The following is a 13872-nucleotide window of genomic DNA, read 5'->3' as shown; positions in this document are numbered from 1 at the left end:
GGGTAGAATCATGCCGGTTTTTAGGTCTGATCATCTCCAGGGACCTGAAATGGCAACTAAACATCACAACCCTCCTCAATAAAGCCCATAAACGGATGTACTTCCTCCGGCAGCTGAAGAAATTTAAGCTGCCGAGGCCCATCATGACTCAGTTCTACACCACCATCATTGAGTCCATTCTCACACACTCCATAATCACCTGGTTCCCTGCTGCAGCGGCCAAGGACCAGGCCAAGCTGCAGCGGGCGATCAAGTCAGCAGAGAGGGTGATTGGCACTCCCTTGCCCTCTCTCAAGTCCCCCCATGACACCAGGGCACTGAAGAGGGCAAGTAAGATCATAGCTGATCCCACACACCCACAGAACTGCCTCTATCCTCCCCTCTGGGAGAAGGCTGCGGGTGCTCAGGACCAGGACGACCCGCCACCGCCTCAGCTTCTACCCCACAGCCGTCAGACTGATTAATGCGGCTGGTCCCTTACCACCCCCCCTACCCCACTGAGTGTCATCTGAGTGTCACTTGGACACTGAACTATGATTATGACTGATGCCCATCCCATTGCACTTTACTATTATTAATATCAGCACTACCTCTACAGTATCTATGCACTGTTGTCTGTCTGTTGCGTCATCACTGTCTTTGTCTAGCTGCACTATACAGTATGTATTGAAGAAAACACACACTGTATTGCTGAAACAAATTCCTTGAACCTTAAGTCAACAGTGGCAGCGATTCCTGGAAGACGACGTTGGGGCCTCAAAACACCATCGAGCAACAATAACAGCAACAACAATAACTCAACTCTTTCTTTTTTCTTTCTTCAGACTTGGTTTTAAGCTTTTTGTGTGTGCTTACAGTAGGGTTACTTCAAAGTGGTTGCTATCTTTTCAGCTCCAACATTACAAACTATAGATTCTATAGTTTGTAATGTTATAGTATAGAGCCTTGGACATGGTCTTGCTTTTCATGTCGACCAACTTGCGCTTTGTGGTTTGCTCTACCAGTGCTGTTTGCGGCATGCTCATGTTTGTCCATACGCCCCTGTTGACCTTGGTCATGGTCAGTACTTACCTACCCTGAAGGAGAACTCATTGTGAGAGTTTTCTCCAGTCTTCAGTTGCTTTGTGTTGAATGTGGGTCAACACAGTGCATGACAAAAAAAAACCTCAAGCTGAATGAAATCTGTGGCTTGAAACATGGACACTGTTATTAAACTGTACTTCAAGAAACAGAGGCATTCAAAAGCTGGGTATTACACCACCATTACAAGTCCTGTTTCCTCTGCTAGAAATGCTGGTTTTGTTCACCGTTTTTTTTTTTCCGTTCCCCTTCTTTTTTCTTGAGGCCTCAACGCCCAGGCCCGGAAGCTGCAGAAGACCCGCTCGCGCGGCAAGTCCATCTTCCTGGACATGATGCGGCGCCGGAGCCAGACAGACGGCGGCCAGGGCCTGTGGCGGAGCCGCAGCGAGGCGGACATCGTGGCCGAGGAGGAGGACCCCGAGGAGAGCCCCGAGGGCAGCCCCGACGCCCCCAGCAGCCCCTGCGGGTTCCAGGTGGGCCCCCCGGGGGAGAAGACGAGCGGGCCGTCCGCGTCGCGGGGTGCCGGCGGCGGCGGCGCGGGAGCCGTGGCGACGGAGGAGGAGGCCTACAAAGCCGCCCAGTGTCCAGCTCACGAGCGGGAGGAGACGGAGAGCAGTGACGACAACGGCACACAGTACTTCATTCACCCGCCCTTCGACCTGCCCTACTTCCTGCTTCTGCAGGGCTACAGCGCAAGACAGGTGAGAGGACAGACCTGCTCTATACCACTCCTTCTCTGTCTTTCTCTCCCTCCCTCCAACCAACCCTTCATCCCCTCATCCGATCTCTCCTTGATCTCTCTCTCTCTCCTCTCTCGCACACACTCTCTCTCTTTCTCTTTCTTTCTTTCTTTCTTTCTCTCACTCTCTTTCTTTCTTTCTTTCTTTCTTTCTCTTTCTTTCTCTCTCTCTCTCTCTCCCTCTTGCTTGTTATCCTGCTCCGTCTCCTGCTCTATGTTGCCTGTCACTTTCAGTACCAACAAAACAATAGTGCTACTGTTGCTTCGGAATTTCTGGTGTGAAGATGTTTATCAAAGCTCCATACTGTGACACTGGCAGCCTTCAGATAGCATGGAAAAAAAGATGGGGCCAGTGGTTTCCAGAGCTGCCTTCTGGTAGTGAGTGATAACGTGTAGCTTATCACCGGCTTTAAAGTCCGCTTATCGCAACAACATGGAAGCGAGTCTGCTAAATTTGTGTAATATCCAGATTGGTTGCAGTTGCAGAATAAAGCTTTAGAATTTATAGACCCTTTTCCAGATAAGAAGGCAACATTATCTGTCGCTACTTGTTGAGTTGCAATTTCCATAAAAGCACACATTTGATGATCTTACGTAGTGTACACTAGTGTCCACTATGGACTGTTTAGTGCCCTTTGCACTATGCACAGGGTTCTCATCATTTTGATCCTGTTTGAAATACAAAGAGAAAGAAAGAGTGTTTGTGAGAAAGAGAGAAAGAGAGAGAGAGAGAGAGAGAGAGAGAGAGAGAGAGAGAGAGAGAGAGAGAGACAGAGAGAGAGAGAGAGAGAGAGAGAGAGAGAGAGAGAGAGAGAGAGAGAGAGAATTTGAGGGGGGTGGGGTTGTGAAAATCTCCCGAAAGTGCCCATGAGTGCAGAAATAAGCTGGGCAAAAACACAGTCCAGGAAGTGCTGTGTGCAGGGCACCACACTCAGAGGGTGGGCTTGCTTCCTGGCAGATTAGCGCTGACCAATGAACGATTATGCCCACGCACACACACACACACACACACACACACACACACACACACACACACACACACACACACACACACACACACACACACACACACACACACACACACACACACACATATGCACAGACAGACACACACACACACACACACACACACACACACACACACACACACACACACACATATATGCACAGACAGACACACACACACACACACACACACACACACACACACACACACACACACAGACACACACTCATAAGCCGTTTCTGTATGATCTGGATGGAACACCACTGAGGGAATGAATTTGTTAACATGCAACATGCATTTTACCAACATAAAATAAGAATTAACTGAGCTGCCACTTTGGTGTTACATTACAGTAAACAGAATTGTTTTTGTGCAGAACAAAAAAAATCCCCACTATCTAGCATGTATTGCTCTCATTACAAAAATATGAGGTAGACCGTACAGACATACAGATTGTGTTCCATCATATTCAAAAATGAGAGGAGATTAAAATACAGAAAAGCCTTAAAAACAGTGTTCAGCAGTCACTCAAGTATATCAACACATTCCTGTAACCTTAACCAAATTACAGTTCCTCTGCCTAGACTGATGATCGTGATGTTTTTGTTGGAGGTTGTGCTGTCATCTGTGGATTTCTATGGCCCACAGGGTCCACCCTATAAGGTTATCCCAGAGAGCGCTGCCTTTTGAATGACTAATAAAACGTTTGGCTGGAGTCTTGCTGACCTAATGGCACTGGCGCACCTCTGTGAGTGTGCTAACTTGTACACACTTCAGTCTGTGGACCTAATCTAATAGAGGCTAATGGCTAATGGCTAACAGCTTTAATAGCTTCCCAATAAACAATGGCTTCAATGGAAACCAATGCAGGGGAACTCCAAATCAAGGCCCAGGACTCCTGCAAAAAAAAGGAGTAGATCTTATGCGCTTCTGCAAACATCTGGTGCATCCACGGCAGGGGACAAGTTTATCAAAAAGAGGAAGATACTGGAGCAGCATAGTACTTAATGTCTTTTTTAATGCAATGGCACAACAAAAGAGGACTCCTGCAGTTCTAGACTGAGATCCCTGGGTACTTCTCAAATTCTTATGGACCAGCTAGGTAGCACTGCTCTGGTCTAGGGCAGAGGGGGGGGGGGGGGTTATGACTAATCTATCCTATTGTTGCTGCCCCATCATTCTTTGTGTAGATCAGTGAGGAAAGAAGGGAGGATGTATAAAAGAAGGCTAAATGAGAGGCACCCCATGCCGTTTGAGAACATGTCGTTTCTGAAATGGAACTTGGACTGCGACGTGTGTAACCTCCTGGACATGGCCGCATGGCAACAATGTTCACCGTTTCTCTATCCCCCCCAGTGTATTTCTGGAGCGTGTTGCTCCACTCTCGAGTGACTCGACACAAAAACGTTGTGCTCGGTTCCTCGGAACACTGATTCTATTCAGCCGGTCCAGACGGGCACCTCCACACTCAAGTCTCTCTTGCAGTGTTGAAATAATAATCAGTTTCACTCGTGAGTGCCAGCCTCTGTTATTTGGTGGTTGTCCCTCAGAACCAGTCACAGATCAGTGTCAGCCGCCTAAGATCTTAAACTGTTTAGAAATGATTAAACTTGCAGAGTTGGTAAAACAAATGTCTTCTGTATTACTGGTTCAGATTTGATGTAAATACAATGTTAGATTGTGAGAGTATTTTTTCTCTTAGCCTCATATGTCTAAAAGGAGGTTTATTTGGTGTTCCTTGGAAAATCAGATTGTTGGTTGGAGCTGTGTGATGATGACTTGATTTTTTTTTTCTCACGGTCTATATTTTTTCCCTCTACTCAGGACTTTATTATTTATCCGATTAGCGGGGAAAGCACTGTGTTTGGCCACGGTGTCAGTGTAGCTGTTGGTGAGAAGGAGTCTTCGTCTGTGGACGTTTCGCTCTGGGCCCCAGACATCGCGTCCCAGCACTGTGGCATCCATCGCCTGCAGCCCGACTCTTCAACCCCAGGAGAGGAGAGTGATAAGGGGCCTTGCGCTACCTCCGTGAAGCCCTTCCAGGGAGCCGTGGTCAAGAGGAACGGCGTCGGCGTGACCCAGGAAGTCTCGTTGCGCAACGGCGACCTCCTCGGCCTGGGCGAGTACTACCTGTTCATGTTCAAAGACCCCACCGCCGCCGCCGAAGGCCTGCAGCCTTACTGCGAACTGATCTCGGTGCAGATGCCCGACTCGCCGCTCGCGGAGCCGCTGTGCAACACCTGCGTCTCGTCCAGGACGAACCCGTCCAGGAGGCCGAGGGAGAGCGCAGACGTTCTCCTCCTGCCCTGTCTGAAGGGTTCCGAAGGCCAGGAGCTCTCCTTGGTCTACGACGCGGAGCACGAGGAGAACGTTCTGAGGGACATTTTTTCGGCGGCGGTGGCTGGACGCGACGGAGAGCCCAAACTGACACCGGCGCTCCTGCTGTGCCTCTGTCTCCAGCGGTCGGCCACGCACTTCAGCACAGCCAGCCTCCGGAAACTTCTGCTGCGCATCGCCAGTGAGGTCCAGACGACAGTATGGGTAAGGGTTCTCCGTTGGTAGAGAAAATAGATTTAATCTCATTGTTGTTTTATAAGCCTAGTTGGCAGTCATAGTCAATTCAAGCTTGTTGAATATGTTTTTAATGAGACTTTTTTTGTATTATTTATGCCAATACTTGTCATTTTTTAACCACAGTCTTCTCATTTGCCTCATTACAGCAACACGCAAAGGAGCTCGCTGCTGTCCAGCCAGAAATGTGAGATACAGCTTGTTATTTCTCCTAATTACTTAAGGGAATATATCACCATTAAAAGTCATATCTCTGTATTTCTGCAAGCTACAATATCTCTTACATATTGACCAAAGGACTAGCGAATCAATATTGAACATGTAGACAACAGAACATACAGTACCAGACCATGAATGACTCATCTTCCTCGACTGTTGTTCCAGGGCCAGTGCTAGCAGTCAAGACCCAGAGGAACTGCAGCCGCTGACTATTGATAAACTGGTCCCAGGCCTGCAGCCGTTGGTCCTGTGGATGGCAAACTCCATCGAGCTGCTGCATTTCATCCAGCAGGAAGTGCCTCGGCTCCTGCACGGCCTGACCCCAGAGGAGGAGCAGGATTACAGGGAGGAGGAGGACGAGGAGGCGCACATCGGTAAAGCCTTGAGACTCCTCGTCATTCGTGTGACATGCTGTGGGTTATTTGAATATAATGTGTAAACATGTTTATTTGCTGCTGGCATTAGATACAACTGAACATAGGTCTATGCTTTTTCCAAGGCTATGCTTCTTTTATTGTGAATTCACACACAAAGACACATGCACTCATCTAATATACTATAAAAAAGAATTCCAAATTTGTGCTGTAGGGGATGTTGCATAATGAATGAAAAAGGCCATTAATATGTGTGGTCCTGACACGTCTGCTTCTGTTCGATTCTGACCTTAGCACTGCTGGAGATGCGTTTGTCTGCCGTGCGCCCAGCCAGCGAGGAGGCCATGACGGTCCTGGAGGAGGTCATTATGTTTACGTTTCAGCAGTGTGTCTATTACCTCACCAAGGTCAGTCTGACAATTCTCTAATTAACTGGTTTCTCTGAATAGGAATATGTGAGCAATGTTACACGTACTTTTCAAGACTCTCTTTGTGTTATGAATGTTAAGTGTACTGTGTCTTTTACACAACATGGAAGACATTTGCCTTAAAAGTTCTATTTGTCCGATGTCTGGTATGTACTGTAGCCTGGGCTGAGGTATCACTGTCCAGACACTGTTTAGGCGGTTTCTCTGACATGGAAACTGAGGGACAAGGGTTTTTGTTGTGAGACATATGGCTTTAGGGAGCCAAACATAGCTAAGTTCAGTAAGACTAGCCAAAGGAAACTCTAAACTGTCTCAGCTACCAAGATGTTCTGGCACGGATCCTGTTGAGTCTAGTTCCCCAGTTCTCTTCTCAGTAAGACACTTAAGGGTTGCTGTTTGAATTGGGTACACCTGTGTCCTCGTCAGGTATACAGGGCGACTTTGACAGAGCAGAATAACATTTTTGATTAGAATGAAATTGTAAATGACTGCTGAGTCATTTTACCCAGACCCAGGTGAGCAGCGTGAGGTTCAAGGGTAAAGCTCCTTCCCCGTTGCCTTCCTCTCACCTTCCTTTGTAACGCCACAGTGCACTGATGCAGGAAATACCTTTCATCGCAAGTGCAAGTGCAAACTCATTCTCGCTGCTACCTCAGCAACCTTAGTAACTTTCCGAATCACTTTCTGAACCACTACTTCATGTACCGAAAAACAATAGAATAAACAAAAAGTGAGATTTCATTTTATAAGTGAAAGGACTGATTTCACATGCCACAGGAGTCTCTCTTGTGGCTCAAGACACTCTGTTGATAGTCGGGTGGCAGTCGGGTGGCCTAATTAGACTTTGGACCCATCAAAACTTGTCGGGTACAAGTGGGGATTTGAAAAAAGCTTACACGCTTGCCTGCAATTCTGTGTTAAAACAAAGGGAAGCACGGGGCACTCCGCACGAGGGGTTAATTGGGACTGACCCAAGCAGTAGCGCTGTCCTTTGGCGGGCGTGATAACGGCGCTGCCGCCAGCGTGGACGGAGATAGTGACGCAGACCTGTGCTGTGCCGGGCGTCCAGATCGGACAAAGGCCACATGTGGAGCTGCTCATCTGTCTTTGTTCAGACAGAGGCATCCTTGACGTCTGTTTCCTGTGCAGGAAGGAAATGGGCTTGGAAAGCCGGGCATCTCTCTCTCTCTCTCTCTCTCTCTCTCTCTCTCTGGTCCCTCGCGGGAGAGGAGCAGGGCAGCCTCACTGTTAGGCGGCTGCCGCTGGAAAGTCAACTGGCCTCAATCACGTTTAATGAGAGCCTGCTGGACACACACACATATACACACACACACACACACACACACATTATGAATAATCCCCGACTAGATTTCCGAGCCAATGTTTCTGGTGGTATAGTGGTCACCCTGAAATGCTCAAGCCAAGTGAATCGTGTACAGTGTCCAGTGGACGTACTGGACAGCACGAGATAGAATCTATTCAGTGTTGACTGGACCAGCGAATCAGGAATCAGACCAGAATATCATACTGTTAAAAAAAACATGGAAATCGTGACGTAGAAAAAGGCTTAGAAAAAAACTGCAAGAAAATAATAATAATTAAAAAAACAGCTGTAAAACACCATCAACACTTGGATTTGGTCGGCCAAAGTAATCAAGATAAGCACTCATAAAAGAAAAGAAGTAAAAGTTGTGTTACGAAGTGTGGTTATCATGGCTATTCATTCACTTTTATAGACGGAGTTACAGGCTGTTGAAGACTGTTTTTTTGTCAACAAGAAATGAGCCATAGCAATCAGAAGATGCTTATGTAATTGTCATGGTGTAATTCACAAGTATGGTGTAATCATGGATCATAAACAGACTCGCTTCATTCTGCCTCCAGGTCTTGCACAAAAGTTTTTCGCAAAAATCCCACTGCATCCCCATTCACATCCACTGAAGGGAAAAAGCTGCTTTGGTGGTGGATATTATGAAATCAGGTCACTGAGTGATTCAGTTTCACTGCCTGTGGAATGGGGCGGCAGGGGCAGTCGGTGGTGGTATTATGTTGTGGTTCTGGGATGGGTTTTGGTAGTTGTGGTTTTCCATGCCGCGTCTGTAGTCGCGTCTGTTTTCAATAGTCCACAAGTAAAATGGCTGCATTGTCTGACAGCTGGCCATGAGAAAACCATTACTTTAATAGCTCGATGTAAAGCCCCCGTGTATAAATCCCTCAGGCAAGTATTTAAGATTGTTCATTCAGGGCTCCCCAACAATCCGTCCGACTGTATGCAGGGGTGTCTTTTTGCATGATTCATTCACCCAGTCAGACCACACCTTCTCCTCCTCAAATGATTTACTGCCTCTGGATCTGCTTTGCAGAGTAATTCCTCTTAAGTTAGCAAATGCAGGCTATATCTGTTTAACTGGTAGTGAATAATATTTGCATTAGATCTCTAAACTTCATTGTACACAGGCACATATGTTCATGGACATGTTTACATATCAGGGCTATAGATAAGTGATATCAGGACTCAGCTTCAAAATAATATTTGGACTTGAGTTCTAAAGAGCCATATTTGGTTACGTGGTGTCTCCCTCCCAGTTGTTTTCTGAGAATACTCTTCCCTGTGGCATGTCTGGCGGTTATCTCACCCAAGCTTTTTACCTTTTGAAAAATGTAAATGGTTTCTCTCTCCGCGTGCCGTATGAAAACTGAGCTCTGGTGTCTCCTCTATCTGAGTGGTTGGCTTGTTATAACCTTGGCAGCCACGCTGCGAGGCAACGATGTGCAGAATTTGTCACGCTGAAGAAGGGAAGCGAGACAGTGGCCATCACATCAGCCTCAGCACACAGATGAGTCCAGTGGCAGGTGCACGGGGCAGATATGAATGCTCTCCCCTCTGTATGCTATAATACATGCGACTTGGAGATACTGATTCTTACAACCTGTCTGTGCTCTTGAGCTTTCCTACAGTGCTGACTATGTGCTGATTCCACATGGTTTGGCAGATGTGAATGCTATCCCCTCTGTATGCTATAATACTGTACATGCGACTTGGAGATGATGAGTGTGTTTACATGGACATTAATATTACGATATTAACCTGGTTAAGACAATATTCAGAATAACGTCCATATTTGGAATATTAATGTCCATGTAAACACACTCACAGATTCTTACAGCCTGTCTGTGTTCCTGAGCTTTCCTACAGTGCTGACTATGTGCTGATTCCACATGGTTTGCCATGTGTTTGGCCAACACATGGATTGCAACTCTTTCATGAAAACATATGGAAGGGCAGAAGTGATGGATGGATGTTGGGTATTTGTTGGACATTCTTAGGAGAGTAGCAAATGCTAATAGGTGTTGCCGTGGACTGTTATTGTATGAAAGAGCAATGCCTGTCTGTGTTCTAGAGCTTTCAAAGCCTCAGTGGGAGGTTCTTAAGGTTGTATCTTTACTCCATGTGGGCCAAGCTTCAGAAAGGTAGCTGAAGAGAGACGTTGTGGAGAAGACTGACGAGGTTGTTTATTCAGCAGATTGGTCGAGCGGAGTGTGTTTTTGGGGAGGTGTGTTTTTGGGGGCCATGGCGGACGATACGAACTGAATGCCAGTCGTTGTTTCTGCCCGCTCTCACCAAAACACATTTGACCATGTTTTCAAAAAGCGAGTGTGTTTTTCTTTCCCCCCATTTGGCTTTTTGGTGAAAAAACAAACAGCGGTGGACCCTGTTTCATTTGAAAAGCTAGAATAACAGAAAACGAGATGAGAGAATCATGTAGGGGATTTTTATACCATCCTATCTATCAGAAAAGGAAACACCTGCCAGGAACATATAATAAAAAAAAAACTGTGATTGTGTGTTTTTGTTGGTTTTTGATTCCCCGGAGAGAAAAGTCACACACACGTGTGCTGATTATCCCGCTGATAATTCAACAGAAGACCTTTGGAAAACACAAAAAAAGAGGACCAGTGTGTTGACCATGGGGCAGATTGCTTTTGCTCTGTGGACGCTGTTCCCAGGCCAGGCCCCTTGTGTGAACATGAGCTGCTCTGTGTAGAGAAACAGAGAGAGACAGCCTGGTATGACTCATGGCTGTACTCACAGTTAAAGGTCTTTGCCCACTAAAATCCATGTCCCCCCCCCCCCATTTATCAAATAGGCGTACAGAACACTGCAGTAAGAAAACTCATTGATTGATCCTAGACGGATGCGACAAAAAGCAGAAATATTGAATCTGTTCTGTAAGACCTTATCGATGGACGAATGTTTTTTGAGATGATTTGTACCTGTAAGGTCAGATTTACTGTAGCCTATGTCACGTAACAATTTTGGACCAAAACAAAAAACCCATTCCCAGCATGCAATGGCTTTAAATTTCTCATTTGTTGCTGTGCTGGCATTTTTTAGGGATAAAGTCTTAGATACATGGGCCGCTTTTGTTGAGCGTTGCTTTTTGCTCAGTGCCAATATTCCTAGGCCAGATTCCCACCATGAATAGGAGCTGGTCTGTGTTAAAGAGGAAGATGGCTGAGTATGACTCATCGCTGCACGCACAGTTAAGACTGTCGTTTTTCTGTACTTTAGTGGACAATAAATTAGCCACTGCACTTTAGACAATAAATTTAGGGATGTACGTATTCATGCATGGTATATACAGTACTTATATCAACTTAAATGACTCAACTTAAAGGACATAACAGTGAAGTTCGGCACAGCTGTGACATGGTCATAGAGCTGGTACTCTCAGACACACACACACACACATCCACATGCATGCTGGTATGGGTGATGGGTGCCAAGTGTAGGGGGCTGGAAGCCTCTGTCTAGGGTGGAATTATCTCGAACAAAGCTGGTGTTGTCGCGACTTGGCATAGGGGCCATAAAGGACCTTCAGATGGAGTCGGGGACGGGGGTTGCCCAAATGGGGTGGACACAGACGGGGTCTCTCACGAAGCCGCACTGGTCTCCCTGACCTCCCCATGTTCATGGGTTTGCGCGTGCATATGCATGACACGCTCTCGGCATTTCACACAGGTCACTATATTTAGAGGTGGACTGCATGCGCCTTTTGTGAAGCAGACCATTGATCTCTCCAGAGGGGAATTCTGCAAGGGTTTGTTGGTTGTGATATTGTATGTTGTTAAAGTTGGGTTTCACAGACATGACTGATTAGTCTCTCTCTCTCTCTCTCTCTCTCTCCCTCTCTCTCTCTCTCTCTCTCACACACACACACACACACACACACACACACAAACACAAACACACAGGTGATTTCAGGTCATCAGAATTACTATTGATGAGTTCATCTAGATCTGGAGAGCACTATATGGAACACTCTCTTGATGATGATGGTTGCTAGCAATTAAAGTGAATGAAAATGGCCGCCTTAATGCCTCAAAATATAGACAAATATAGACATTTCCTTACTTTCTCGGTCAGGTATACCAGCGATACTCATATCAAATGTGAAAACACTGGATGGAATTGGATGTTTACCTCTAAAATGCTTTCATGGCATGTGTGTTGACATGTGATACTGGCCTCTATAACATTTCCTCAACAGCATTTGCTATCTGTTTGCTTTGGGTTGTGTGGACTATTGCTATCTCCCCCCGCCCCTCTCTTTCTTTCTCTTAACACACGTATACACACACGTCACACACACACACACACGCACACGCACACGCACACGCACACGCACACGCACACGCACACACACACACAGACCCTCAGAGGTGAATTCAGGTAATCAGAAGTGGCATTGATGTGTTCAATCAGGTCTGCAGAGTTGCGCTGAATGGGAGGTTTGGAGTGATTCAAGTGATGAAAGCTGTTTGCCTCAAATATCCTTTTCCTATTTGGAAAGTGATTTCCTCTCTTTCTAAATACTATAGAGGTTGCTTGCTGTATACATGTTTGGATGGATATGTTTATCAACTCGTGTCTGTTGACATGATGCTGGCCACTAACCACCCCCTGACACTCAGAGACATGTCTATATTTATTTTTATTTTATTTATTTCTCTCTCTCTCTGTTTTTCTATCCTCAATTTACATATGATATTTGTGACATTAGTCCCACTATACGATTCTTGACAGGAACAGAACATGCACTCGATGGATGGAGTGACTGCAATGTGATTCTCAGACACATTCTGAGCATTCTTTTCTTAGGGGCTGGGGGGATTGGTGGAGTAAGAGAAGGATAAAGGGAAGGATAGAAGGAGGGAGAGAAGGAGGGAGAGAAAGTGGCATGAGTTGTAATCTTATCAGAGGCATTCCTCGTGAACCCTGCGCTAGTCGGACCATCCTCTCACAGGCCCCTCAGGAGCAGAGTCGCTAACAGCGGGGATGACTGTGTTTGTTGAGGGTACTGCACTCAAGGAATCTGTGGTAAACTGGTAGGACCCCCGAGGGGAGACTAACAGACAACAAATTGCACTCGGTCGGCTAGTCGACGGCCGATTCCTTCAGTGCAGTGGCCTCAACAGTAAACAAACTGTTTGCCCAAAGCTCATGGGGCGTTTGTCACTGTAAGTGTAATTGTTGAAAATATTTAGATGTATTAAATTATGCACATTCGAGACGATATTGTGATCAAATCCTTGTATATGTGTATACTTGTATAACCAATATACTTGTACTGATTATTTTGCAAGAAAAAGTGATATTTTCAATATTCCTCTGCTCCTTTTCCCCAACTGAGCAAATTCTGTTAAATGTTTTAGCTGTCTCTGAAGAAAATGGTCTCATTCTCTGATCTCACAATGTCAGTGTTATTCAAGGAACCCTTTAAGCCGAAGAAGGTTATTGGGTCCAGGTGACTGTTTTCTGAACGTTCTCCGCTGTACTCACAGAGACCAAATTAAAAGTCACACTTCTTTCTCATCAAAACCTTTTCCTTTTCTTGGACCAGGTCCTTTACCCTTTGTTAGCAAGCGTGTTGGACAGCCACCCTTTCTCCGAGACCGGACAGCTTCTTGTGCCTGAAGACCTCAGCAGTCTCCTGGCCGTCCTCCAGAGGGCGCTCCAGCTGGTGAAGGACTTCCAGGTGCATTGGGAGATTGGCTCTCAGCTGCTTGCCTACCTCTTCTTCTTCATCAACGCCTTCCTGTTCAACCTCCTCATGGAGAGAGGTAGGCCTTTAGAAACCTGACCTTGGACTTACGAGCTGTTTCCTGTACATTCATTAATCTGAGCACCAAACCAAAGATGGTCTAGTAGTTAACCATCTTTGAGTAAACTAAAAGCTTTTTTTTTCCCAGTGATTTTCTTTGGTTTTCTTTTAGTCTAGGACACTATGCTTAATCCATGCACAGGTAACCGATCCCTAGTGTCCCTAGACACTTAATTTGATCAAGCATTTGATGTGAGTTGACATAAGATGTGCCCTGACGGATCCCCCATGTGTTATATCTGGTCCCTGCTAAGGGAACTGAGGTTACAGTTGTAACTCAGTCATTCTG

At 46.1% G+C, this 13872-nt stretch overlaps 1 protein-coding gene across 1 annotated transcript in view; it reads left to right on the top strand.

The window, feature by feature from the left end:
- The window catches only part of radil2b (Ras association and DIL domains 2b), a 29636-nt gene that overhangs the window by 6653 nt on the left and 9111 nt on the right, over positions 1-13872 (top strand). The window contains exons 4-9 of the mRNA XM_062526949.1: positions 1345-1781; positions 4650-5366; positions 5546-5583; positions 5781-5989; positions 6284-6396; positions 13323-13542. Coding sequence (XP_062382933.1) covers positions 1345-1781; positions 4650-5366; positions 5546-5583; positions 5781-5989; positions 6284-6396; positions 13323-13542 — 1734 coding nt within the window. The remainder of the gene's footprint in view (positions 1-1344; positions 1782-4649; positions 5367-5545; positions 5584-5780; positions 5990-6283; positions 6397-13322; positions 13543-13872) is intronic.

Source organism: Sardina pilchardus, chromosome 22, assembly GCF_963854185.1.
Source record: "Sardina pilchardus chromosome 22, fSarPil1.1, whole genome shotgun sequence".
Classification (NCBI taxonomy): domain Eukaryota; kingdom Metazoa; phylum Chordata; class Actinopteri; order Clupeiformes; family Clupeidae; genus Sardina; species Sardina pilchardus.
This window is presented reverse-complemented; position numbering and strand designations above follow the sequence as displayed.